Source organism: Apiospora hydei (assembly GCF_038363865.1).
Source record: "Apiospora hydei strain CBS 114990 chromosome Unknown utg000009l_segment0_segment0, whole genome shotgun sequence".
In the NCBI taxonomy this organism is placed as follows: domain Eukaryota; kingdom Fungi; phylum Ascomycota; class Sordariomycetes; order Amphisphaeriales; family Apiosporaceae; genus Apiospora; species Apiospora hydei.
This window is the reverse complement of record NW_027117368.1, coordinates 2,052,472-2,072,787: the sequence shown is the minus strand read 5'-3', so window position 1 is coordinate 2,072,787 and position 20,316 is coordinate 2,052,472. Positions and strand designations below refer to the sequence as shown.

Sequence of the window (20,316 nt, the reverse complement as noted above, 5' to 3'; positions counted from 1 at the left end):
CAGCCACTACCACAAAATCCCCTGCCTGGAAATTGCACTGAAATTCGCTCGCCAACGAATGCTGGCTTTGTTGCTACGCCCTTCCGATTCCGATGCCACGGGGGAGCCATCGATGACTGAGGTCTCTAAGACATGGGCGTCGTAAGCGAGGATCCTCAAACTTGAAGATAGAAAGGCCTGTCTTACATGCCTACCTGCCTACTACCATTGAAGCGCTTTTACTGGCATAGCCACTTACATACCTAAATCTAATGAGTCTGACCTCGCAGGCCAACGTTTACGACAAGGCCGACATCGTCATCAAGATGGAAAGCAGGCACCGCCAGGTTCCTGATTCCCAGCAGATGATTTGATTGTGTCTCTTCTGCTACCGAACCTGAGGGCTGAGCCACGAATCTCATGCCAAGAGATTTGATATCGCGGTGGACGGCTCCACTCTGTAACGTTACGTTACTTGTATATACCGACACGCGATATGCATACTTGGCTCTCTCCTCTCTTCCCCCTTCTCCCTGCCGCCGTTCCATCGCGTCGGGTACAATGTGCCTTTCGTCGTAAAGAGATCCGCGACCTTGTCTGATAGCACAGCCAGATATGAGGTAGCTTACATATGACTCTGGCTTCGGACCACTCCGCATCCTTCGTTGTTTGAGCCTCATACTCGCTGCCTGTCGAATGAAGCCACCCCCGCGAACGTTGCTGCCCAAGACAAAAAGCCCGTTCTGGCCCTTTCAGCCACCATGTCGGCGACGGCCAAAAGCTGAGCTGAATAAGGATTGTACCCGCCGACAGGAGCCAGAGATAGCCGCAGCATCGAAACAGATCAGATTCCCATCGTCCCAGTCCCAGATCCGAGGGGGTAACTCTTGGTAGGAGGCTGGGGCGAGGTAAACAACCCCCCTCTGCCTCCAACCCAGCTCGTGTTACGGGGACACGAACCATCCTGCTCATCAGCTCTTCGCGACCGCCCCTCTATAGCCGCCGTTCACGTCCAATCTACTTCCTTTTCCCCGTTCTTATGGGGTCGTCACAACATTGCAAGTTTGGCAATACGAGTCGATATATACGATGGATTTCGCGGGGGGTTCTTCCCCGGCAGCCTTACCCGTGAACCGTAGCGTTGCAGTGACATGTTCTCGTTCGTGCTGAAACAACCACGGCCATATCTTTCTGGAATAGAGCCTTTCAGGGCTCGATAATGCCTATGTATGCTTCCAAGGCGGACACCTCCGTAAGTCGGCAAATCAAAATCATCAACACCGTTCTGCAAGGGCAATCTCTAGACGAATGACACAGATCGGCATTGCATGCACGCCGTGTGACTCGTTACGTGCAGAACGAACTCTTTGCCATTGCTACGGGACCGGCTCCGAACGCCGCGTACTCGCACCGAGCACTTCGGCGAAGCAGTGCGCTGGACGCCGATCCGTATACGAAGGATTAATAATATACGGAGGATTTCTCATCGCTCTTAGTATATGCCATTGCATCATATCCCAAGCGAGCAAAAATTTCGGTATAGGATAATGTGGCTACCTACATGTAGCCAATGCCCGCTGGCGCACGGGTTTCAGCGCATATGAGTGTGCAGCACGTTCACTATGAATCATTATGTGTACAGACTTATTATAGCATGCCGCCTTGTGTGCATCCTGCATCATCGGGGTCCGAGAGGCAGACTTCCCCCTGCTGACAGACCAGAAAACAGCTCCTCGGGTGTTTTGGGGGATTGTCTTTGTTCTATCTTGCCTGCCTAAGTAGTTTTCGGTTGCGGGTTGCGGGCCCGGATTTTGAAGATTTCGCTTGATTGACTCTTCTGGCCCATGTCGAATCCATGGTGTTGCATTCCTCGTTTGTCATCATGCCTGTTTCGTAAGGCAACGTAGCACAGCAGCGCAGCTAGCTAGGCATCAAGGCACGGGCAGCGCCCATCCATCGGTGTGTGGACGACGAGGACGAGGGCGAGGGCGAGGGCGAGGGCGAGGGCGATGATGATCGCTGTAGGAATAATGGTTGTCTAGGTCTGAAACCAGGGCCCCCCAACTTCATGTGAACCAGCAATCTTCCGGCCCCCAAAAGACCGAAAGCACATCCTTCGCATAATGACTTGAGATACTCAACTTACTTCCAATTGCTTACTTGGGTAGGTAGGCAGTTTGGTATATGCACAGCCTCTCCAAATACCTCGGCCGCAGCAGCGGTGCCTAGCGGTGCACACACCGAAACGTGGCTACTTATAACTTTTTACGTCGTATTGGCTGCACCGGCCGTCGCCTCATGATATCATTTGCGGTTGAGCCTCGCGGCGGCGGCTTGTGTCGCCCATTTGCTTTGCAATACCCCAAAGGTCATTGATTGATCGATTTGCGAACTGCATGTCCAACATATGTTGAAATGTCCGAGGCCTGAGCCAGTCCAGTACCATTCTGGATCGGGTGGTTGTTGAACCAAAGAACCTTCAATAGGTAGACACTAGGCTCTCTGATGCCACCACACCGAACCGTCCAGCCGGTACCGTCAATGTTTTAGACAGTGGCGCATGTGACGATGACTTCATCTTCTCTTTTTCTTCTTTTTCTCTCTTCTCCCTTTCCAGAGATGCTATCGGCGTCACGGAGAACACTGCGTGCAACCCACCGGCCACCGCCCTGCAGTTTTCAAGCCAGCCAGTTGCACGCAGTAACAATTTGGGGATCCCCTGATGTTCATTGTGTCCCCCCTCCACCCACTAATCCCCAATCTAGTGGCGGGCACAGCTCGAGCGGAGCAAGACGGGAGCTTGTTTCTGGGCCGGGCCCAGTCTGAGCCAGCGGCGATGGGGAAAAGCAGGCGTGGAATCCCAGCAGAAGGGATGGACAGGCAAAAAGAAGGTTTCGGGGAGTCGGTCGGGTGAGGATGGGCGGGGAAGACAGGCCGGGCTGGTTACCAGTTGAAGAAAGGTCGGTCTCCTTGCCCTTGCTCTCCCCAAACTCGACTTGCCTGTAGCATGCCGCTCGCTGGACTGTCTGGAATAGGCAATTTGAGATGGACGATTGGCGCCTGTACCTACCTACTATCAACACCTTGGCCAACTTCTTGTCGTCGTGGAAGAAGGACCTTTCTCAAACCCACGACTAGTCCCTCCACCCGCTCCATCTCCATTTGTCAACGGCTGGGGCGCGGCAGCGATGGAGCACTGACGATAATCACCCCCGCCTTGCTGAAGTGTACTCACGGTGTGATGCAATCGCGTTTCCCCTAGCATTCAATCTGTGGCCTGGATCGTCTCTTGCGGCAGTGGTACCTCATAAACAGCCCCTTCCCTGCACTTGTACATACGCCATCGTGAATTTTGCATATTTTCCCGCCTAGCTCGTATTCACCAAAATGGAACCGAAGCAAACCGACCTGCCTGTCTTGATCATAGGCGCCGGTAAGTCCATATCGAAAAGAAACTCCGCCGTCGCCCTGCCGTATTCTGACTTCGAAGAAACAAGGCAGTAGTGGCCTGGCCGTTGCCCATGGGCTGAAGAACGTCAGTTTCTCTCGACCGAATCCATACAGACTCGTTCTCTGCGCCTCAACGTAACTAAACGAGGGAAATATAGGCCAATGTCCCGTATAAGGTCTTCGAACAAGATCCCACGGACAAACCGCGCAATGCCCGAGACTGGGCTATCGGGTGTCATGTAAGTACGAGCTTCGATACCCGATCATAAACTATCTAGCTGTTCCCCTGTCTCTTTAAACATGCCCAACTCTAGAGTCTCTGTAGACACACGCACGCACGCACACACACACACATACACAAAACCCGTTACTAATATTCCGAGGTTAGTGGTCGTACCCCATCCTCGCTTCTCTCATCGGCGAGGAGAAATGGGCTCGCATCATCGAGACCCAGACCGACACCAACTCGCCCACCAAGGAGGTCGACGCCTGCCCTGTCATCAACGGCAAGACGGGGAGATCGTACGCCACGTCCCGCTCAACAACTTCTACCGTCTGTTGCGCTCGCGCTTCCGCGCCTTCATGGCCGAGGACATTGACGTGACCTGGGGCAAGAAGCTCGTGGACGTCAGCTACAGCAGCGACCCGGAGGAGGAGGTGGACGGCCACAGCACCGTGACGGCGCACTTCGCCGACGGCACCAGCGCCACCGGCCGCCTGCTCCTCGGCGCCGACAGCAGCAACAGCCGCGTGCGCGCCCTGCTGCTGGGCCCCGAGCGGGCGCGCCTGCACCGGCTCTCCATCGCGGCCACCTTCATCGACTGCAGCTTCACGCGGGAGCAGGCCCTGTACCTGCGCCGGACGCACCCGCTCGTCAACCTGATCGTGCACCCGGACGGCATGATGGGCATGCTCGCCGCGCTCGACTGCACCGACGCGTCGCGGCCCGAGACTTGGCGCTTCGCCTTCTACATCTCGTGGCGGACGAGCGCCGCCGAGCAGGACGCCGAGGCCGCGAGCGGCCAGTGGGGCCCGCGCGAGCGCCTCGCCCAGGCCAAGGAGAAGAGCCTCGCCTTCGCCGACCCCATGCGCAGCGCCTACGCGTGGATGCCCGACGACCTCGAGACGGTCTACTACACGCCCAACGGCAACTGGGACCCGAGCATGCCGGACCACAAGTGGGACAACCACGGCGGCTGCATCACGCTCGTGGGCGACTCGGCCCACCCCATGACCTACCACCGCGGCCAGGGCCTCAACCACGCCATCGACGACGCCGGCCACATCGTCAAGCTCCTCGCGAAGCAGGGGAACAGGCCCCTGAGCGCCGTCATCGGCGAGTACGAGGCCGAGATGCGGCCGCGCGCCGGCGAGGAGGTGCGCCTGAGCGAGATGAACTCGTACATGCTGCACGACTGGGACAAGCTCAGCCACAGCCCGTTCATGACGGCCAACCTAACTAAGGGGACGCCCAAGTCCTTTGCTGCGCCGTCCACCCCCGCAAATGGCGAGGACTCCACTACGACCAGCAATGGTGAGGATCATAGCTAGAACTCACGGGCAAAACGAGGGATGCTATATTGCAAATATATGGGCACAATAAATCAATTCAACGCTGTACAATACAATGTAACTCTTAAATACGAGACACCAGACGCCTTATCCCAATGCGCTCGAGAAAGGAGTATTCTACAGTGTCTTTATCTCTATGCGGTGTATCGGACTCTGTCTATGTGAGAAATAATACAAAATGCCGTTTAATGCTCCGCGTAGGGAGGCGGAGCGCCGACCTGACCTTGGCCACCGGCAGAAGAAGCCGCCGCCGGAGGCCCTGACAACGAAGCACGACTTCCCGCGCTCCCCATAAGCTCGCTCGCTTTCACCATCATCTTGGGGAAATACTGCTGGATGAAGCTCTCGGTATAGTAGCTGTGGTCGGCATTGTGCAGCTGGATGATGTTGTGTGCCAACTCGTGTGCGATAACGACCCACCACCAGACGCCGGCCTCGGCTTTCTGTTGGGGGTTGCCGTAGTCCGCCGCGTGCAGCTGGACGAAGAAGCGCAGGTTGCAGAAAATGCTGCCCGACGAGTTGAAGGCGATGGTGCCGCCGGACTCGTCGTAGAAGATGTGGAGCGCCGTGGCCGGGATGGAATATACCCCGCCTACCTCGCGGAGCAGATAGGCAAATGCGTTGATGTGGCTGTGGTTGGCAGAAAGAAACTGGCCGAGATCCACAGACAGCCCTTTGGAGACAAACACGCGCATAGAGTTAGAAGCCTCGGCAGCGAAGTCCAGATTCTGCAACGGGGTACTGTCACAGTACGTAGCTTGTTCCTTGACCTCCGTTGTGCTGGGAGGCGCAAAGAGGCTGGACGAGTTGTGACCTCTGGTGGCCTTAACAGCGTTGAGGAGATTCTGTTGAATGACGGCAGGGTTGGTCACCTTCCCGTTATCGCCATGGCTCTTATTAGGTTTGGGGCCTTGTACGGGCGTCTTAGACGACTCGGGTGCTTGGGGCGGGTCCAGGAAGCTCTGAAGATGTTCGTCCTTATCACCGGAGTCATCAAACCCAAACCGTTTTGACAGGTTAGAAAAGAGACCCCTGCTTTTCCTGTTTTGCGTAACAGCAGCTTCAGGAGGTGAATCTGGCGATTCAAAGGAACCAGGCATTCGCGGAGGCGGCGTCCTGTTTCTTTCTCGAGCTGCTGCTGTGGCCGTTGCTGCCTGGGTTTGTTGCTGAAACTGTTGCTCACGCTCTCGGATAGCTGCTTCTTCGGCCTCCAGGGCTTTCCGCCTCTCTTCCTCGGCTATTCTCGCTTCGGCCGCCTTGGCTCGCAAGATACGGTCCACGTTATAACCACGGGATCGGAGGTCCAGAAGATCCAGCTTGAGGAATGGTTCAAAGAAGGTGTATGCTTGTTGAGATGGCCTGTTCAAGATAAGTTGGCATATAGCTTGACCAACTTGATACATGTCTGGGCGGGATGACTTGGAGGCAACATATAGAACCCATCCATTGGCTGTCCTAGCGCTCGCAGCAGACCGGTCCTCTGTGTGGGTTTGACCAGTGCCCCGGAGCGTTCGCCGGAGAGCTACCGAGCGGACAACCTCCACATTGAGATTCTTCTCCAACCATTTGGCATCATGCTTGATCGGGTCACGGGTGTACTTCGAATACTCGTGTATAAAGATCTTGGATCGTTCAAGAACGTGCTTCCGAAGCCACACGGCACCTTCTTGCTTTTCATTGGTTGCTCCGACCTTGAGATCTTCAGACACAAGACTGCCCAAAGGTTGGGAGCCCAGGGCTGTGTAGAAGGCCTCCAACGAATCCTCTTCTGGGGCGCAAATAAGGCGGTCTTTGAACAGGCGGTAGCCAATGTAATCATCCAAGATGACGATATCGCTGGGAGCCGCAAGCTGATATTGCTTGATGGGAGCTTCATCCTCATCAACCTCGATCAATTTCTCCTTCGGTGTGCTTATTTCCTTGGAGGCCAACAAGAATCGAGATGACTTCATCTTCCTCCATAGGTCTTTGTCTCTTTTCAGCACGGGATAATCCTCCGCCAGAGACCTGAGGAGATTAAGGTATTTCTCCGAGCTTTGGAAAACACTGAGCAGACGAGCTGGCTCCGTTGCCGCCAGCTGGGCGATCTCAAGCTTTGTTGGTTCGTTCTTTGCCCCACAGCTGAACAGGAACATGTTTGCCTGCTGGCCGAAGTCAACGAAATCAAAGATATCGCCGTATGTGGCTGAGGTGCCCAAAAAGCAGTTGCTGGGACTGATGTGAGAAACAGCACTGATGGGTTTCTCTGAAGATGGCCTCTTGCGGACTACGGGGACGATTGCGGCGTCTCTGAGTTTGGCTACAGGTGGCCCTGGAAGGTCCATTTGACGGGATGCAAAGTATTCAAAGAAAGGAACGGCGGCTTTCTGACTCAGTGGTGGGTTGCTGATCAGGCGGTTAACGCATTCCATGATGGGAGGGTTTGTGGCGACACCAAATTTCTGTCAATGGTTAGCACGACTATTCGGAACCCAACTCAGAAATCGACAACTCACATTTGCATGAACGTGCAACTCCTTCTTCAGGATGCTGAACCCCAAGATGGAAGCTGCTGTATTCGTGTAGCAGCCTCTTGGAGATACCAGCTCGGGTCTGCCCTCCAAAGGAAGAAACGCCCTAGGGGTGGATGAGATGTCGAAGGTGTGATAACCATTGCTGACATGAGACGTGATGTAGTAATCCATAGAATTTTCACGGAGGGTCTGGTCGGACGACGACATCATCTCCACAAGTTCCGGCACGGAGGGATACGGCCGCAATCCAAGGGCTGTCAGGAACCTTCCCTCCACAGAGCCCGGGCGGTAGCCAGCATTGGACCCAGGCCATTGAAGAACCCTCACATTGAGAGATCGAAGAGCTGCCTTGGGCTCGAAGAGTTCAGAAACTTTGTAAAGCTGTGTGGTTCCCTTGCCCGACTCTAGTCCAGAGGGGCCCGCTTCAGCAGGGCAGATTCGGGATTCCCTCAGCTTCTTCAGATCATTATTAGGGATGTCTGCCTGTACAGAGGCAAGGTACTTGATCAGTTCGACGTGGCTCCATTTCGGTTGCCCGGAGCCTTCATCGATAGACGGGTCTAAGAGGCGCTTGAAGATGGTATCGAGGTCGACCGTCTTTCGCACACCAAGGGCATTCAGGAATTTGTCTTTTAGTCCGTGGCAGCCCTGGATGGTGGCCAAGTCATCGAAAAGCTTGACGGATGGGAAATAGGAGTCGGTAGGCTTTTTCATACCAACCTTGGTTGGCATAACCGTGTGGGCTTGGAGTAGGGAAACCACAGTGCCCCTGGAGCTTTGACTTAGATTCTCCCAACTCTTAGACAAGACTGTCAGGATGTGTACTGCGAATGGCGCTGACTTGGTGAGGTTTAGATTATCTGGCCGGCTAGATCCACTCTCGAGAAGGAAACGGAGCCAAGGGACGATCTCGAGGGACTCCCAACCTAGCGCTTGCAATTCGTTGGAATTGCATTTGCTGGTGAACTCAAATGGGATCGTCGTTGGGGGGATTGGTAACCCAGCTGGTATTTTATTTGGGCTGAGATAGTTCCGGATCGTGCCCAATGTGATGATACCCCCTTGCTCACTGCCATCCTGGCTCACAGTCGCGATGGCGGCGTCAAACAGACGGTCTTTGTCGGCTGGGTCCAGCTCGCCTTGGACGGCTGTCTTGCAGGCCCAGTGTATAAAAGCAATGAGTTGATCTCTGTTCATGGGATACTCGGATAGCTCTCGCCGCACATCGTCGACTGTGATACGAGATAGCAAATCAAAGTCTGTTACTTTCTTGACAAACCCGAGGTCTTTCAGCTCAGACGGGACTACCGGAATACCCCCGACAAACTTGCTGAGCTCTTCTGAGCCAATGCGGACTTGTGTCGTCGGGCGTACACCTCGAGTACTGTAGATCTCGATGTAAGGCTTCCTATAACAGGTCCAGAAAGCCTCTTCGATGATTTGCGAGACTTGCCCGCTCGGGGTTGAGTCACCAAATGTGAACGAGTTCAGAATGTGCAAAGCTTCCGGCATGCACCGAGCAACTTCTTTGGGTCCGATTTTGCCCCCTGGTGTTTCCACCAAGCGCTGCAATTTCCGTTCAAGCTCTTCCATTTCATGAGCAAAAGCTAGTCGCGTCATGATACCTGCAGCGCGTAGCATTTCAATGTTCCAGCTCCGAACCCAGCGCGCATTGAGATCGATGGCTTCACGTTCAACAGTCGGTATCACAGAGGGAGCAGAAATGTGCATGCCGGCACCAGTTGTCTGAGTCGTTGGAAACCCAATGAAGATACGACCGCCGGGCTTCTTGCTTGGTAGTACCGAGGCAAATACATCAGCGGCCTTGGAAATGGCCCCCGAGTCTTTCGTACTTTCCGATGCTGCCGTTTCATCGTACGAAGACGTCAGAATGGCAAGCTTGGCAACTTTAGGCGGAGGCTTTTTGGTAGCACGCTCGAGCTCTGCCGAGAAGCCGGACGTTACAGACGTCTTGATAGCAGCTGTGGTCACCTTCAAAAGATGGTAGAGGTCGAGATGGCTGTGATGTCTTCTGCAATAGCCTCTTGGATCGCCTTCTCCTCCTTGGCAGCCTTTGAGGCCTTTGACGAAATAGTTGTATTCGAGGTCAATCTGGAGAAGAAACTCCTGAGCGACGGCATCTCCGAGCTACTCATACCATAAGCCTCGTTCGTCTTCGCCGCTGCTACTTGCGGCTTCCAGCCTATCGCGCTCATATACGATGCGTCGATCTGAGCGCTGGAACGATCGACCTGGTTGATCTTCATCAGGCGGTCTTTTGTCGTAGGATCAACATCTCGCGAAAGAGCCACCGAGGCACTGGGGCTGGTCACCTTGCGAAGTGACAGAATTTCGTAATCATCAATCCAGAACTCGATCTTTTGCAGTGCAACGAAGGTCAAACTGGTGGCCAAGAACTGACTGACGGATAGCAAGTTCGGAAGAGGAGTGGTGGTGTTTCTATAATCCAGTACAAACGCTGTATCATTGCTCTTCTGCTCGTCGGATAATAAAAGCTTCCTTGTGAAAAGCGCATTCCCTTTCCAGTAGAACGCCATGGCCTCGCTTCCCGAACTGACGAAGGGGTCCTCGCAATCAGCAAAGACACTGTAGAAGCCAACGCCGAAAGCACCGATCTTGGTCTCGTCCGGGTTGCCTTCTGCGATCCTCTTCAACCTTCCCCAGTCCGTCTTGGTGAAGGGTTGCCCATCGTTGGAGACGACCAAGCGGCGCAGTGTATGGTGTTGTATTATGTGTTTCAGCAGCTCGGATCGGTCTGGCGTGGAGGGCAAAGGCACAGAGGTGGAGGGAAGGGTCTCCCACTTGACCTTGACGGTTGTTGCCTGTGCATCGGCAGCGTTCTGGACGAGTTCTCGTAGTGTTGTCCATTCTCCCGAGTAGCGGGCGAGGACCTTGTCAATCAAGGCACGGGTGTCGACTGTGACGGCCTCTTCGTCCTCGCCATGGTTAAGGGCAGCTGCCCGCAGCCTTCCATAATCCATCGTATCCTGCCGAAGACCGATCGCGACTCTGGGGTGTTTGCGATTAATGGTGTGGCGATGTTGGGGAAGTCGGTGTGGGGATTCGGCTCGGATCGGTTGTTGACCTGATGTCGTTGAAGGTGAGCAGGTCGTGCTCTACAGAAATAAGGCCTGCGATCGTATCATGGCAGGATGAATAAATAGCAAGAAGTTTTGGTAGACGAAAGGCTGAGACACACGGAAGACGGAAGCGAAGTAGGTGTAAGACAGGCGGGCAGACGACGGTGCTAGCTGACAACCGGCTCGTTAAGTACTGGCGCAGACCAGACTGTAGTGGTGTAAAAGAACAATGTGCTGCTCAGAGCTAAGGTGTCCTCCCATGTCCCTAAGGCTTGCGTGCAGGATCTAGTCTACAAGAACAAGAGATTTCCTCAGGGAAACAAGACGGTATTTTTGGTCAACAAAGCCACCATGCCAGGAGGGCCCCAGGCGTGCGAACCGTTGCAGATGTACCTGATGATGGATGCATCATCGGCCAAACTTTGCCTCCTGCAGGCAGGCACTGCTGATGTTGACACACACAGCGCAACCAATTGGCTTCTCGAGTCACCCCAGCTTACAGGGTCCCGCCCGGGTCCTCAGCAGGCACAGGGGCTTGAGTTCCAGCCCAGGAGGCTAAGGCAGTGAGTGCCACTGAGACCTCAGACAGCCCCTCAACCCCTAAACCCCACTAACTCCGGATCTGAGGGACATGCAGCTGAGGTCACTTCTGACATGTTATTGGTCTGTCGACAACCAACGAGTTGTCAACCGAAGTTAATGCTTGATGCTGTACATGAACATAGATTCAATGTTGTTTATCACACCTACGTGTACTTTGTGGGTCTTTAAGAAGAACGAAAACTCTTTTCCAAAAGTTTCTTGTCAACTATTGAAGTGGCAACCCAGAAAGGGTTCGGTTTGGGTTGAGCAACGGCATCTGAATGATGAAATCCACCAAGGTAACATGCCTCGACGCCTTGTCTGAATGAATAACATTGCGCAGCACTGAGGTTTGGACAATATGGTCTTAGGTTCAGGGACAGGCAGACCCTCTAGTCTCTTTTCCCAAATTGAGGGGTGTAGTGATTGTCTGATGAACCCTGTGCTCCTCCCTCTTGTATACGAAGGATGTGTCTGTGGTATGGTTACAGCCGTGGGCCATGGCTACTCCCATATCCCAGAGAGAGGTCTCGCTGCTCAACCCAAATAAAACATGTCGATATCCGAGCACCGGGATTCGTGTTCCCCTTTGACTTGTACGTTGGCAAACTCTGATTCTCTGGTCTGCTAATTGAATACTATGACCTGTGTTCGAGGGTTTAAATAAAAGCCACATAGCCATGTACACGGAGGAAATTTTCGATGTTACATGTCCGACTTTTACAGCATCGTCGTTGAATCTAGTTCCCGACATGCCTGATATCACGTAGTCCATCCAGAAAATGACCAAAGCAAAAAATAAAATAAAAAAAATCGTTGAGTCTTTCAAAAGACCGACATCTTACAGCTTAAGGGCAGTGGTTGTACCGGCAGGATTGAATATATCCGCAGCCATGGGCATTGTTATGTGAGGAGCGCAAGGCGGAAAAGATGTGATTTCATATATATCGATCCCTCGCAGTTGATAATAATTAGGCGTACACGTTCGGCTCATCGCTCATGGTGAGCAGGACTTCTACTCCTTCGACTCTGCCGCGGGCTTCGAGACCTGGGCCTCCTCCTTGCTTCGCCATGCCTCGAGGTGTTCCTGGGACTAGACGACCTATCACGTCCATGATCTCGTCCACGTCTATGGCCGGAGCGGTCGTCGTCGTGCGCCCCCTCACGTTTCTCTTCGTATCTCTTGCCCCTTGAACGGCGAGCCTCCCGCTCGCGATCAGCGTCCCGATCAGCCGTTCTCCTGTGCCCACCGTCGCCATGCCTATCACGTTCATCGGATGGACGCCCTCCTCGCTCCCTCGGCGACCTGTGGCGTCGTCGGTCATGTTCTCTTTCCCGGCTTCGGCTGCGGCTTCTGTGTCTCCTCCGGTGATGCGTCTCTGGGTCCCTGTGCCTTCTATGCGACGACCGGGGCTCCGCGGCGTCGTCCGCTGGCGTCGCTGCTTTCTCCTCCTCGGGTCCCAGGCGAGGCTTGCTCACCTCGACAGAGTTGGCGCCAGATTGGTTGCGCACGGGTGGCGGCAGGCCAAGAGCCTTCGCGATAGCATCTTCTTCTGCTTCCTTGACTCTCTTGATCTCCTCGCGGCGTTCGCGCTCTGTCCTATCCTCTTCTGTCTCGTCCGTGGGGGCTCCGGTCGCGTCACTCTTCGCATACCAATTCAAGTCTCTTCCTTTTTGCCATCGGCCAACTGGAGCTTTCAGACTGTGTCCTAGGTAGTTTTCGCGATGGTTGGAGTTTGCGACCTCGTCCCAGCTGAAGTTGACACCCCCGCGAGATCCCGATTTTCGGATGCTCGAAACGAGATCCATTGCCGCGGTTCTTGTCTATGTTCGTTGCTGGTAGGCGCCTCGAATCTGCGGGTTGAAGATAATAGATGGTTTCGGGTCCCTAGGTCGTGGGTTGCTCAAAACGATCGCATGAGGTTGCTGGCGATTGCATGTAGTGGTCTGGATTGAAAGATGATGGTAGGTAGGACTTTATTAGATCATTGGAGGACTTGTTGACTGCTAGCGTTCAACGCCGATTGACGCTGTGGGGCAGCCACTTAGAGCATACTAGCGGACCAAACAGGGCGTGCGCGCAAGCGTGTTTATACCTTCATATGAGTATAATAAATACTATACTTCGCACAACAAAGAAAAAAAAGAAACTGTCATGCTCTATATAATCCAGGTAGTATCCCTTAGAGATACACAAGGCACGGTAAAAAGAGTGGAGACACCGGGAATTGAACCCGGGACCCCTTCCATGCCAACTTCGGCTGTTTTTCCACAGACCGATGCGAAGGAAGTATCATACCCCTAGACCATATCCCCAATTGTTGGAAGCCGAGCGGCTTATCGCTGACTATATCGTAGCGTGTGGCACTCGAGAGTGGTCTTATCAAGTGGAGTCTCGACCTCGGAGTGAACTTGACACTAATCGATTGACCATGAAGCCACTGGATAAGGCGCTTTGCAGATAAGCCATGTACTGTATTTCTCGACAAGCTGCCAAGTGTATCTCATCTAACAGCTGATGACCGAGAGTCTCCTGTATAGGCATGGGGGAGCAGAAGCATAGGAAGCAAGTCCATCTACGACAACAAGATAAGAGTGTTGTTAGGTTTCGCAGATATACCTTGCTCGTCGCTGGAAAAAGCCAAAGGATTACGGAGTACTAAGTCGGTGATGAAGCGCATAGCCAATGTGTCTTCCAACTATGGGTCATCTTGAGAATCAGGGTCTGCAGGATTCCAAGTGGTTAAGATGGTGCACGATCTTGTGGGAAGCGGCAAGACTATCTGGCCGGCTTCTGGACGGGGCAACTATGTAGCCGGCTCGCACCCGCAATGGGGGTCACGGCGCTAGGTATTCGACGCCAGTCGACTCCTGGTGCTAGAATGTAGGTTGATTAGTGCCCTGCTTGTTAGTGACTGTAGCTTGGTATGCAGAAACAGCGCTCGGGGCTCGCGGGCATCGATTTTAGTTGCAAAGTGTATTGCTAGGCCAATATGGTCAAAGCTGTCTATATTAGTATCTTATTCCATCGTGGAATTTGCGAGTGCGAGAGAGAACTCTCAGAGATAAAAGCGTGCTCTCCGCGTCTTCAGGTATAGGTATCTCATCCTGACTTCGCTCATTGAAATAGTTGCCTATATCTTATATTTGTTCAGCTTAAGGACACAAGCAATATTCCAAAACCTCACCATGTCGTCAACGCAGACTATTCTCGTAACGGGGGCGACCGGCAAACAAGGCGGAGCACTCATTGATCATCTCCTCGCCTCTCCACGAGCTTCTCGGTTCGACATTGTCGCAGTCACACGCGATATCCAAAGCTCCAGGGCCCAGAAGCTGTCCGCTTTGCCAAATGTGAAGGTCCTCTCGGGGCGACCTCACTAACCCAGACGCCATCTTCGAAGCGGCCGGCCCGGTGTGGGGCGTCTACAGCGTGCAGGTCAACTCCGACGCGGAGGAATCGCAAGGCAAGGCGTTGATCGATGCAGCTATCCTCCACGGGGCTAAACATTTCGTCTACTCGTCAGGCGACCGAGGGGGCCCGGAGCGCTCCGAGACGAACCCAACGAACGTCAAGAACTTCACGGCCAAGTACAAAGTCGAGAAGCACCTCCAGCGCAGGACGGGAAAAGAGCGCCCAGGGCATGACCTACACGATCTTGCGGCCTGTGACGTTCTTCGAGAATCTCTCCGGCGACATCCACGGCAAGGGGTTCGCACGGATGTGGGAGCAGCTTGGGCAGAAGAAGCTGCAGTTTGTGGCCACTCAGGATATCGGCTGGTTCGCGGCGCAGAGCTTCCTGAACCCCGAGAAGCATCGCAACAGAGCAGTGACGCTCGTAGGCGACGAACTGACGCAACCTGAGGCAGATGTAATATTCAAGAAGGTTATGGGAACATCTATGCCCATGTCCCCTTGCCCTATTGCATCGGCTGTCAAAATGGTGCTGAAGGACACTGTGGGCGATATGTTCAAGTGGTTCAAGGCAGAAGGTTACGGGGGCGATATCGAGTCTTGCCGGGGAGTTTATCCAGAGATGCAGAGCTTTGAAGCTTGGTTGGTAGATAACAAGGGGCGCTGGGTAGATTGAGAGATTTCCAAGGTTACCTCGAAAATAAAAATCAACATCACTAAGAAGGGAGGCATGGTAATATGTCAAACTGAAGATGAAATTGTAGCTGATAGCTCTTAATGATCAAGTCTCTTTGTATCGTCATGTTTGAATTGTCAGGTTAAATGTAACAATACAGATGCACCTAGTTATCAAGACGCTCACAGCTAATGGGAGGTAGGGCCTGGCACCGGTGCTCGTTGAATGGTCATCGACTGTTGCAAGTAGAGCTGGCGTTGGAGTGGCAAATTCAGGTTGTTTGTTGCGGCTTCGTCTGACATCCATCTGCTTTGGGGAATGCGGTATCTTGTGGCAGAATTATTTACTTGCCTTTGGTTCAATTAAGGCTTTCGCGATAAGCACCCCACGCAGTAAGTACAGTAGCGTAGGTCTTCCCTGCTAACCTCGAAGTGTGGTAATAAGTCAAGTTGGGAAGGAAGCTGTCGCTCTTTTTCACCTTTGCCTGTCCTACAATCCGTCGCAAAGCCAACGACATGAACGGTCTACCGAATTCTGGCGATGCGCCCAGGGCGCCGGCTTACAACAGCCAGATGGATCCCAACGTCAAGGCGGTTAGTTTATCCTACTCTGTATCCTCTGGCAGCACCCAGAGGCCCCATGCGCCCAGACAGAAAGTCGCCATAGCAGCAGCAGTACTAACCTGAGGTGACAGATGAGCAACTTCATGGAATCATGTTTCGGCAAGTCTGCGATATCCGGCGTCATGGGTTTCGGCATGGGCGGTCTCTTTGGAATGTTCATGGCATCTGTACGTCCCTCTCCCATCTCGCCCCCTTGCGCCCGCCTGCGGCAGCGAAAGCGCAGCCAGCCAGCGAGCTAACCACCAACCTTTTTCACCATGTCTAGATGTCCTACGATACACCCTATCACACAGCCGGCGCGCCGGGCCCCACCGGTCCAATGGGCCAACCGATCGGACAGATGCCGTGGCGGCGCCAACTCTCCATCGGCTTCAAGGACATGGGAACGCGCTCATGGGGCATGGCCAAGAACTTCGGCAAGGTGGGTGCCATGTTCAGCGGCATCGAGTGCGGCATCGAGGGCTTCCGCGCCAAGAACGACCTGGCCAACGGCGTTGCGGCCGGCTGCCTCACGGGTGGCATCCTCGCGCGCAGCGGCGGGCCCATGGCTGTGGGCGGCGGTTGCGCGGCCTTCGCGGCCTTCAGTCTGGCGATTGATGCATACATGCGCAGTCCTGGCGAGGAATAAAGAAAAAGCTTGAGAGGAAGTTTGTAGGTTGCGCACAAAGGGGGTAAGGCTTGGCATGCCCACATGACGCTGGTACCGATAATGTCGTTAATGCCGGGATGGCTTGTATATCATGATGCGGCGGTCTCGGGAATCGCATAGATTCATCTGTATTATGGCGTTGGGTGGTTGGCTGCATAGCACCGAGGCGTTTATAGAGGGTGGTCGATTTGCAAGATACATCTCCGCTTAAACTATTTAGAGCATGAAAGGCAGTGTCTTAAACGGTCAAATCTAGACGGAGTATTCGATTCGTCGACTTCATCCTGTGCCTGAAGAGGGCATTCCCAGAAAGCAGGGTAGAACGTTGAAACGGAGCAGTACGTCTACCCCCTTGAGTGCCACAAAGCAGGAGGGCACCAAAAATAAAGTGCTGTGCATTTGATGTCCAGTGTTACCGACGGCCAGTTTGCTCTTGTGGTTTGATGGTATAAATTAGAATACCAGACTTTACACTGCCCAGCCGATCGACTTGAAGATGTACCTCTACGAGGTCCTGCTTTATGGCAGTTGAGGGGGTAGGTATGTATGGTGACTCTTTAGTGCTTTGTCAATCGGTCGCAGCCCATCACAATGATCATCATCATAGGGGGTAAGAATTTCCCACGAGGATTCCGATCCAAGTATCTGGTACGAAACCGATACTGCGATCGTTTGTGTTTGGAAGGAGGCAGCACATTGTTGGTCGGGGAAGCTGCTTAGATGTAGAACAAGATGACCACAATAATCTTAGGTTCTTTCATGTTCATGAATGACTTCGTCACTTTTTCGCCGCAATAAGAGACGTCTTATAAGTATACGGCTGCCTGCGCCAGTATATCTAGCTGAAACTAAGTTGATAAGTATTCAATAACCACCTGCCATCTAACGCCTCGCTAACAAGTACAATACCGAGTCTACCGCCCTTCCCTGTGGAAGGTGGACATGTCATAAATCTTTTCACCCAATCCACGTACAGGTATTTCATCAACAGCGCCTATTTTGGTATAAATATCCCCACAAAGAACTTCGATTAGACATGAACTCGGGTCCATCATCTACGATGCCTTATACACATCAAAAGCGCCGAACTCCCAGAAAGCGTCCTTGAAAGCTTGCGGGTTGTTCGCCACAAAGTCGGTACAGTTACTCGGGCAGCCGCTTTCAGCATACACGGCATTGGTGAGCTGGCCGCATAGATCGATGTTAGCGATGATGCTTTGGTTGCGGAAATGCGTGTCCATGGAACAACCCGTGTTAGGGAAGTCGGCGGCCGCGACGCCCCAAGTGCTAGGGTCTGGCTTCTTGGATGTGATATCAGCCGGGATGGAAGAACGGCCGAACTGCCACATGCGGATACCCTCGTTGCGCCATTCCATGGCCATGATGCCGCCGCCGGCAGCATTGTAAGTGGCGCCATAGCTGGCATCGTTGCCCTGCACACCGCACCCGGCATTGGAGTTCGTCTCGTTGAAGCAGTCATTCTGCAGAGTCGTACCAGTCATCTTCCGCTTGACTGACATGTCGCAACCATCGGTAGTGTGCAGCGTCATTTGGTTGCCCTTGTCGGCCTTGTTGACCGCCTCCATAATGTCAATCTCGCCGCTCTTGGGCCATTCGTTCTCGTCTACGAGCCAAAGTGCCGGCCATGTGCCGCAGCCAAATGGTGTGTGCTTGACGTCGAAAATGAACAGTCCGCTGTTGTACTGCTTCTTGGACGACACGCGGACAGAGAAGCGACCTGTTGACGCATCCGGATTCGAACCTGGCCCGACAGAGGTGTCAACCTTCATGACGGCGCTCTGCGCGGTTGCATGGGTGAGATTCTGGTTGGCGGGGTTAGCCGAATTGCACTAGCATTGCGTAGACCGTGGGCGTGGGGCAGACCACTTACAAATTGCTGAGCCTGCTCCTTGGGAACGTAGTGAACGAAACCTTGGGCTGGGTCAAACCCAGTAAAATAGTCGAACTGGTCAAAGAAGGTCTCGCCAGAGTCTGTATGCAGTGTAAGCGGCAGGCATCAGTCGCAAGGGCTTAGTTGACTTACATGTGTCTTGCAGCGAATAGTTGAGCTTCGTATAGTCCGGATAGCGATTGGCCTTGGAGACTAGGACGCCCGCAACCACTGCCACGATGATGGCAACTATAAGGACAACGGCGCTGATGATCCAAGTGCGTTTGCGCTTGTACCATGGCTGAACACCGACGTATCGACTCATGTTGTTGGTTCTGGGCGGCAGCTCTTGGTTGTCGTAAGAGGGTGGTTCGTTCACGAATTCCACACGACCGTTGGCATCTCTGACTTGAAAGGAGGTAGGACCGGCCTGACCGTTGTGTTGCTCCCAACCCATATTTGTATTCTGGTTGGAAAGAGCGGGATGCAGTGAAGTAGCTGGTCGAACCTTCTCAATGGGGTAACTATGGGTATGCACAACAGTACCTGCAGATTTGTGTTGCTGGGCAGTCGAAGTATATCCACTGTGGTTAGGCAACCGAATAACTGTTGTTCCAATAGGCTGGGCTTCTTTTGGGAGTATCCGTTTCGGTCCTTTCCAATATTCAAAAGGCTGGTAACCGAGTTCTTTCCTATCTGGTAGTTGAGAAGGTGGACGAGTTTTCTGGCCGTTGCGGGACATTGGATACAAAAAGGCCCCCCGGGGCAGTTATCCCAAAGACTATTCGATGCGAGCTAGTGCAACCAACGTGCGTTACGTACATGTACGTACGTACACACCATCAACAAGTGTGTGTGTGTGTGTGTGTCAGGCACGCCGGCCGCCCTTCCGAAACTTGACTTGCACCTTATTATCCCACCCCTCCAGCCCGTCCAATGGCTTCCCTGTACTATGCGGCTATGCCACTGTACTGCACACAATAGGAATACGAGAGTAACCGCTCGCCCAATGGGATCACCGTCTACCCCAATGGCAATACGAGAGCAATCCAATCGTTTACCCAAAGCAGACTGACGTGCACGCGTGGTGAGATGTGGTCACCCAAAAAGTCGGTTAAACTGGAGCACACGCACACCCTTCCAGAGGCTGACGCGTTGTGAGTTTAGACAACTGGCAAAAAAGTCGCGGGTTAATCGCTGTCGAGAGGATGATGATACGCCGGGTTGGCAGGTATGCGAGTCCGAGCTAGCTCGCTCGATAGACTTGGAAAGAATGGGGAACAATTAAGTCATGGAATGATTATCATTATGAAGGTCGTTTCGTAAGGGAGAGGTTAAACAAAACTGGAAGCAACCCGTCGATCCAGGGAGAGAAGAACAGACGACCGAGGCAGGAAGAGATCTATTAATGGGTGAGGGTGGTTCGACCGACACGGTCATCTATATCTTCTTCTCGCCCTCCACATCTTTCTCCAAGGGCATGGGCGGATAAGCTTCTCTGGAGGAGTCGGGAAATGTCAAACCACACCATGGATCTTACCAAGGAAAAGCAACTCCACCGTATCGCTGTCAGAAACAGCATGCCCCGTCGTGTCTTTCATGCGGTCATTGCTTTCGCGATGCGATCTTATAAAATCGTCCAGTAGGAACTAGTGGGCAGTGCCGAGTCTGGTTCAGATAAAGCTCAGCAAACCTCATCTGTTCTTGTAGCATTATGCTCAATGGCGACCTCGAGAGTCATGGCTGGAACAGTTAGGGTCAGAGGTTCTTGAGCGTTGCTGTCCAAACAAAATGGCGTTCTTGAACAGGGATGTATCACAGCAGCGAAGGATCCCCTCATGCAAGGGAAGGGTTTGCTTCGTGCG

The 20,316-nt window shown here is 53.4% G+C and overlaps 6 protein-coding genes across 6 annotated transcripts; 3 read left to right on the top strand and 3 right to left on the bottom strand.

The window, feature by feature from the left end:
* Window positions 1–3,858: 3,858 nt before the first annotated feature.
* On the top strand, window positions 3,859–4,980 carry PG997_012427 (fad nad-binding domain-containing protein; the record flags this gene model as incomplete). Its single annotated transcript, XM_066816741.1, has 1 exon — window positions 3,859–4,980. The coding sequence occupies one exon, from the start codon at window positions 3,859–3,861 to the stop codon at window positions 4,978–4,980; it is 1,122 nt and encodes a 373-aa protein (XP_066662433.1).
* Window positions 4,981–5,186: 206 nt separating this feature from the next.
* Window positions 5,187–10,516, bottom strand: PG997_012426 (hatpase c domain-containing protein; the record flags this gene model as incomplete). Its single annotated transcript, XM_066816740.1, has 3 exons — window positions 5,187–7,442; window positions 7,497–9,595; window positions 9,673–10,516. 3 exons carry the CDS (start codon window positions 10,514–10,516, stop codon window positions 5,187–5,189), a joined length of 5,199 nt encoding a protein of 1,732 aa, XP_066662432.1.
* Window positions 10,517–12,168: 1,652 nt separating this feature from the next.
* On the bottom strand, window positions 12,169–13,006 carry PG997_012425 (uncharacterized protein; the record flags this gene model as incomplete). The annotated part of the gene is made up of 2 exons (XM_066816739.1): window positions 12,169–12,299; window positions 12,364–13,006. 2 exons carry the CDS (start codon window positions 13,004–13,006, stop codon window positions 12,169–12,171), a joined length of 774 nt encoding a protein of 257 aa, XP_066662431.1.
* A 1,380-nt stretch (window positions 13,007–14,386) lies between these two features.
* Window positions 14,387–15,288, top strand: PG997_012424 (transcription factor SEF1; the record flags this gene model as incomplete). The annotated part of the gene is made up of 3 exons (XM_066816738.1): window positions 14,387–14,535; window positions 14,558–14,788; window positions 14,814–15,288. 3 exons carry the CDS (start codon window positions 14,387–14,389, stop codon window positions 15,286–15,288), a joined length of 855 nt encoding a protein of 284 aa, XP_066662430.1.
* Window positions 15,289–15,803: 515 nt separating this feature from the next.
* PG997_012423 (Mitochondrial import inner membrane translocase subunit tim22) lies at window positions 15,804–16,539 on the top strand (the record flags this gene model as incomplete). The annotated part of the gene is made up of 3 exons (XM_066816737.1): window positions 15,804–15,881; window positions 15,983–16,078; window positions 16,177–16,539. The coding sequence occupies 3 exons, from the start codon at window positions 15,804–15,806 to the stop codon at window positions 16,537–16,539; spliced, it is 537 nt and encodes a 178-aa protein (XP_066662429.1).
* Window positions 16,540–17,615: 1,076 nt separating this feature from the next.
* On the bottom strand, window positions 17,616–19,193 carry PG997_012422 (concanavalin A-like lectin/glucanase domain-containing protein; the record flags this gene model as incomplete). Its single annotated transcript, XM_066816736.1, has 3 exons — window positions 17,616–18,410; window positions 18,452–18,552; window positions 18,605–19,193. 3 exons carry the CDS (start codon window positions 19,191–19,193, stop codon window positions 17,616–17,618), a joined length of 1,485 nt encoding a protein of 494 aa, XP_066662428.1.
* Window positions 19,194–20,316: the final 1,123 nt, after the last annotated feature.